Source organism: Nematolebias whitei, chromosome 5 (genome assembly GCF_014905685.2).
Source record: "Nematolebias whitei isolate Nwh7 chromosome 5, NemWhi1, whole genome shotgun sequence".
Classification (NCBI taxonomy): Eukaryota; Metazoa; Chordata; class Actinopteri; order Cyprinodontiformes; family Rivulidae; genus Nematolebias; species Nematolebias whitei.
The window spans coordinates 20,561,084-20,568,246 of record NC_056502.1 but is presented as its reverse complement, the minus strand read 5'-3'; the positions used below and the strand labels follow the sequence as shown (position 1 = coordinate 20,568,246).

General features: G+C 40.7%; 1 protein-coding gene across 1 annotated transcript in view; it reads left to right on the top strand.

Annotated features, from left to right (window-relative positions):
- nradd (neurotrophin receptor associated death domain) overlaps positions 1-1,210 on the top strand; it is an 18,688-nt gene extending 17,478 nt beyond the window's left edge. The window contains exon 6 of the mRNA XM_037676336.1: positions 835-1,210. Coding sequence (XP_037532264.1) covers positions 835-1,148 — 314 coding nt within the window. The 3' untranslated portion in view covers positions 1,149-1,210. The remainder of the gene's footprint in view (positions 1-834) is intronic.
- Positions 1,211-7,163: the final 5,953 nt, after the last annotated feature.

Here is a 7,163-nt window from a genome sequence, read left to right as displayed (position 1 = left end):
GAATATACTCGATGCATCGAATATACTCGATGCATCGAATATACTCGATGTATCGAATATACTCGATGTGTCGAATATACTCAGTGTATCAAATATACTCAGTGTATCGAATATACTCGATGTACCGAATATACTCGATGTATCGAATATACTCGATGTACCGAATATACTCGATGTATAGAATATACTCGGTGTACCGAATGTACTCGATGTATTGAATATACTCAATGTATCGAATATACTCAATGTATCGAATATACTCGATGTATCACGAGTTTTCCAATTTACGATGGTTAAAATGACTATTGCAACCATCAAGTATTATTAGACTTGAAAATCCATGTAGTTCTTTTTCTCCCATCTGTACCAACTTCACGCGGTCCCTCCTGCTCCCTCGCTGAATACAAACAGCCCCTCACGTGTTGTTTCACACACGCTTACTAACGTGGTGAAAGCATTATTCAATATATGTAAATAGTTTATTTTTTAGACGTTTATTTTGTAGAGTTACAGCTGTTTGTTAATAAATGTGCCTGTGTGATAATTGGGACAAAGCTTTGACTCAGAAATATATTTTTATTATTACTTTATGGAAAGAAAAAACATGGATATCGTATATCGCGATTTATCTTAAAAAATATTGAAATATAAATTTTGGTCCTTATTGCCCAGCCATAGTGTGGATAACTAAAGTGAGGCCGGCTCCATAATAAGCAGTTCGCTTGTAGCAACATTATTTAGCGTAAACGCCATCTTCATTATAGGAAGTGCTGAATGAGTTCATTTCTTTTGATAATTACAGTCAGCGAGCTCATTCACTTTGTGTTTTTACAGGTTCCAAACGAGACAGCAAGCACGACAATCGCCTGTACATCAACCTGACCCCCCACCGACAGGAGGAGGTGGAGCGCCTCCTGCAGGAAGGAAGCGGCCGGGGATGGAGGCACCTGGGAGCAGCGCTGGGCTACGAGCCCGAACAGCTGGACCTGTTCGGGCGCGGCGAGGCTCCGGCGCATACGCTTCTCTCTAACTGGGCCCAGAAAGAGGGCTCCACTCTGGGACTGCTGTTCTCTGCACTGGCTCGTATCGAGAGACCCGACGTGGTCACAGCTCTTAACTGCACCTCGCAGGGGGCTTCTGTCGTCTGACAACCTGTCGTCTCGTCACCTTGAAATGGGATGAACTCTTGATTACAAACCTTCTGCCACTGGAAGCTACCTTCAATGTTTACCTTTACTCACGTAACTCCGTTTTCTCTTCAATGCTCTAAAACCTCACGTGATTTCCCTGAACGAAAGAATAACCTGCAGAGACGCAACAGATTACGGTAAATAATCTGTTAGTGAAAGGAGATTAACTGAATAGAAACCAGCGGCTGAAGGGAGGACCCAGTCATCCTGAAAAATGTTGCTTACAATAACTCTAAAGATTCATGTCATTATTCAGCTTATAGAGGTTAAATGTGCTTATCCATATTGCAGAAGTATTAAAAACAAACATTTTTCAGCTAAAATTCTATTTCCTACCCCCGTCTAAAGAAATATTCCTCCCCCGTCACTCAAAATGTTTGGACTCTGCTAAGCTTTATTTCAACAAATTAGTTTTTGAACAACCAATTTTTGCTCTGCAGCTGATTTCAACAGAACATACATGATAAGGGCTGAAGTACTGGGCCACACCATCACACCAACAGGAACTGTACTCTGCAACAGCTTCCACTTTTTTTTAGGAGGGCTTTCCACAGAATGTTTTTTCCATCCCCATTCATTCTGGAGAGCATTGGTCCCCGCATCTGTGCTTGGGACCTGACTGGGTCATGGAACAAGAAAGGTGGTTTCCTGAGATGATTTCCTGAGATGATTTTAAGACATTAAACAATTGCAAATTGTATGATTTTTGGCATAAATGCTGCAAAAAAAAAAGAAAACAGTCATCTTAAATTGGTAAAAAATAGTTATAATGGTCATTTTTGTTGCTGTGATACTGAAGTTTAATGGCTTTTAAGTATCAGAGTCAGTCAGAGAGTCAGAGTTTCTTTATTGTCATTCGCACCTCATGTGGTACATGTGGTGGAGCGAAATTATGTACACAGGGTCCCAGTTACATCCAACAATAAAATGTATAAGAAAAACAGTAATAACATCTAAGATATGAAGAAAAACATCAACTAAATATACACTAAGCACTCATAACATAAAAACATTGAACATCAGCACAAACATGAACATGAGTCTGTGAGCGGATGTGCACGCATGAACACATCAACATTGAAACAGATCAGCAGCAACATGAAACATCAGCAGCAACATGAAACAGATCAGCAGCAACATGATATGGTTTTTCACAGTGATTATTCTAGTTAGAGATTCATGAGTCTAACAGCCTCAGGGTAGAAGCTGTTCCTCAGTCTAGTGGTTCTACACTTAATGCTCCTCAACCTCCCTCCTGAGGGGAGTGGGGCAAAAAGTGTGTGTGCTGGGTGAGTGGGGTCCTTCATGATGCAGGTGGCCCTCTTCCTGCATCTGGAGGTGTAGATGTTTGTGATGGTGGGGAGGCTGATTCCGACAGATTTCTGTGCAGCCTTCACCACTCTCTGCAAAGCTTCTCTCCCTGCAGCTGTGCAGCCTCCATGCCACACGTTGATGCATGGAACTGCAACTGTTGCTGTGGAGAATTCATGAAGTCAGGCACCGACATTGGATGAGACAGTCTCCGTTCCAGTTGGTCCCAAAGGTGCTGGACAGGGCTGAATTCAGGACTCTGTGAGACATTCAAGTTCTTCCATCTAACCAGGTCTTTATGGTGGCTGCTTTGTGCACGGGGGTCACAGTCATGTCAGAATAGAAAACGGCCTTCCTTAAAGTGCCGCCACCATGTTAAAATCATAACATTGCCCAAATTGTCTTGGTATGCTGTAGCCATAGGTGTCACATCAATTATATGTGAATGGGATGTGTCTCCACCCCCCCCCCCCCCACACACACACACACACACTCCCCACCTTTAAAAAAATATTAACTTGGACCCCGCCACACACACATTTACCATGATATAAATATTAGTTCACCCAGTGCTGTTTTTATTTCTTTGTGAACAAATCCAATTCACTTGATTAATAGGAGAATACTCAAACCACTCCGGTTTGATACCAAAAGTCCACTCCGAGTTTTTCTGGTTACCTACAACTCACCACGCCACATGCAGTGTTTCCTCGAGCTCACTTGGCTTGGTAGGACGCTCGTCTCTTTGGGGGGTTTTGTCGACGGTGCGAGGGGGGAGGAAGGGGTGACAACTTTGTGTTTCATGTTAACTTTGTGCTACGTTAGTGCCGGCAGCTGTTGACCGGGATGGGATAGGGGGTTAGGATGCGTAAGAGAAGCGGAGCGCTATTTCTGTAGCATCTTAGCTAGCGCATCTATTGTGCTACATTAGGGCTGGCAGTTATGGATGGTGGTGGTGGGGGGGGGGGGGTTTGGATGCTTGAGAGAAGCAGATCGTGCTCTATTCACACAAGGAGAGCTGTTGGTCAGGCTACTTCTTGTTGTGCCTTGCTCTCTAAAATAATTATTGAATCAAGTGTTTACTTATGTAGGTAAACGTAGCTGTTTAACATCCTGTTAAAATACACCAGAATGCAGGAAATGGCATCTACTTTTTTCAGAATTCTCTGGGGGAGGACCCTCAGATCCCCCAACCAATGTGTTAACACCCACCCCCCCCCCCCCCAAAAAAATGCTTCTGATGCCAATGGCTGTAGTGTTAAGATTGCCCATCAGTGGAGGTAGGAGGCCCAGCCCAAAATGTTGACTGAAATACTCTGACTCAACAGGTGGAGTCAAAACTCTTGTCCATGTAGCTTCTAATCCAACACGAGGCTTTCGTTGTTTGGGACTGTATCTGTGCAGGCTCAGAGAAAAAAAACAAAACCTAAATAAAGTGAGAGAAAGATTTGCATGCTTTGTTAACTTGCTTTTTTGAATCCGTCCCAGTTCCACTCCATGTTTCTGTAGATTTCAATGAACCACACGTAAAGATTATGAACTGTGCCTTAAGACTGGTTTAAAAATTATTCTGTGTTTTTCTTTTTTTCTATTCTTGATGGCTGTGGATTTTATTTACACTGACAATATATTATTGATCCATCATAGTGCAAGCAAAAACACAAAAAGTTTACAAAATTCAATTAAACACGAACACGAAAATGTTTTTGTTTATTAGCCCTCACGTTATTATTTGACTGTAAATATATATTTTTTATTTGTTTTGATAAGTCGTGCCTTATAGGGAAAATGTGTGTCCAACTTTACTGTCATACTTTTGTATTTATTTTATCACTGTTCTGAGTAAATAAAACTTGTGAAAATCAGAAGCATTTTGTTAGAACTAATTATTTTTGAGTCTTGTCTTCAGTTTTACCACATTTTATTAGGAGATATTTGTTACTTTTTTTTTTTCACCGCATCCAACTTCGAAAAAAGATTAGAGCCACAGTGGAATTTACCCCCAAAACATTTGATTGATTTTTTTTTCTAAATTTTGACCTAAATTTCGTTCATTCTAAGAAGAAAAAAAAAATCAGAATTCTTAAAATTGATGTCAGAATTTTGACTCATCTTTTCCCCACTGTGGCATTAATCATCTTCCGTATATACCACCTTTAATTAATACCGGTAGTTACTTTTCAGTATTTTTGCACAAAAATGTACTTGTCCCTGTGCCAGAATTGTTACATCCCCTCATTTTTAAACATAATTTTTGTGTGACATTTTTAACCAATTGTGCATTAATAATGGATAGTAATTAATTATTACATCAAAGGGGTTCACCAGCTTCACTGTGACTGTAAAATCAACGTTGTGATCATTAGGAGAAAATGATGCAACACATTTCTGCTCAGACTGATGTTCTGTGATTGACCCGGCTCATTATAATTTACAGCAGGCGTGGGCAACATTTTTTTTCCAGAGGACAAAATCAAGATATTGAAAGCAATCAAAGGGCCTCATAGAGAATTAGAAAATACAGTTTTGTTAAACATATATCCCAGGAGACTTTTTTCAGCCATTTCTTGTAGCTTAGCATGCTTGATAAAAATGTGTCTCCCCAAAAATCTTTAAGATGTAAAAGACTCCGTAAACTTTTATCTTCTTAAATTATCTTTGTTAGCTTAAATATGCAAAACAAAAATTTTAATTAAATCTTAAAAAGCAAATTGACTAAAAAGGTTTTAGCCAAAAGGGTTTTGATGCATTTGTCCCAAGTTTCCTTGAATTTCATTGATAAAATGCAGGTTTTCATCAACTTATTTAAAAGTTGCTTTCTTTTCAATTAACAATATTAGGGGCCGGATAGAGTGTTCAGGGGCCACTTTTGGCCCTTGGGCCATATGTTGCCCACGTTTGACTTACAGTAACCACGGCGGGTCCAATCAGCTCTAAAAACAACCAGAACAAACACTGAACAGAAGAGAACCTCACCGCACCGCGTCCCGCTGATTCAAAAAATCCCAACAAAGTTCACATTTTTTGAGAACTGGTTTTGATCATTTATCTCAACACCAGTTTTCAAATGTGATTTGAATGAAGCCATTTACCGCTTACATTGAGGGCATTCACACATCTGTTCAGATGCATTTGGACCACTCAGGCCAGACGTTAACAGAATGTTATTAAAGTCTAATACTCCGGCCTATCCATCGGTTTTCTGCTCGTTCCTGGGTCACAGAGAGCTGATGCTGGTCTCCAGCAGTCTGATGGGTCTGGCCAGTAATCTCAGGGTCACTGAGACTAACAAGACAGCCAACCATTCCTGTCATCACACAGGGACAGTTGTGAATCACACTGGGCTTGGTTGTAAGTTATTTGTTGTATAGTTTGCATGACTTCAATACATTTCTACAGCTTTTTAGTTGGAGCAGCTTTTAACACTAAAAGCAAAACAACTTCGTAATTACATTTCTGACACAAGACAATTTAAGTGTAAAACTCACTTAATGAATGAAAGGCCGTTTGGACGTAGGTGGAATGTAATGTTTTATCAAAGGATTTACGGTGTAACGTTTCCTGTCTGAAACCCTGAGAGGATTTTCTTCTAGGGGATGTTTAATTATTTGAGTGAAATCAAAACAGCTCCACTCAAATTTTCCTCTTTCTCACAGAGAAGTCTTGATTCCTGCCCCCTCCCCTCCAGTTTCTGCACAGATCTGTTAATGATCTCTCAGCTCTAATGAGGAGCAGGCATCGCGAGCACGGCCCCGAGGCGGCGTTAACATGCCGTCACTCTCTCCAGAAGGGACTGCTTTACTGCGGTCTGGAGCGCTCTGGCATGGGGCGGGTGGAATGTGTGGAAACGGGAGGGGGAGGGGGGGGGGCGCAGCAGAGCCTCTACTCGTCACAGCTCCAACATCTGGCTCAGAGTGGCATTCATGCCATGTGCGTCGCAGGCGGGAGCCAACGTAACGACTAACGTGCACATGGCCGTTAATCACGCAGTCACATTTGTCTGAAAAAAAATAAAAAACTGGCAAGTTTTACAAAAAGAGTTTATTTTAAAATGTTTGTACACTCGGTATGACAATGTGCTTACACAATACTTACAGTAAAATTGGGTGAAACTTACTTTGTACATAGAAAAATAATTAAAAAAAAACACCAATAACAGAGAAAAACTTGTATTTTTCCCTGGGCGGTGGAGTAAAACAATCAGACTGCGAGTTTGAAGACTGATGTGGGAACAAGCTGCTGAGGATGGGCGAGGCTCACTGAACATGTAAACCCTTATCCTGCAGCTTTTTTTTTTTTTACACAATATTTACACTGATGAGTCCTTTTACAAATTATTTAGACATTCCCCAAAACTATTATTCACTATATTCACATATAAAGCAATATGCATATGTTGGAACTTTGTTTAATGCAACGTTACGGGCTGTGAGGAACTGACGAGCTAATGCTAAATCAACTTCACCGTAAAAACCTTCGAGATGCGAGGTCGACCAACCCGCGAGTCTCTAAGGTGAGAACTAACTGTAGTATTAAAAAAGACCAAGAACACACTATTTTATTTTAATTTAGCAACAGTTAAAACTGCAATGCTACAACCATCACTTTTAGCATTACTGGTGGGGCGAAACAAGTTGGGAGAGGGGTCGGATTATGGAAATT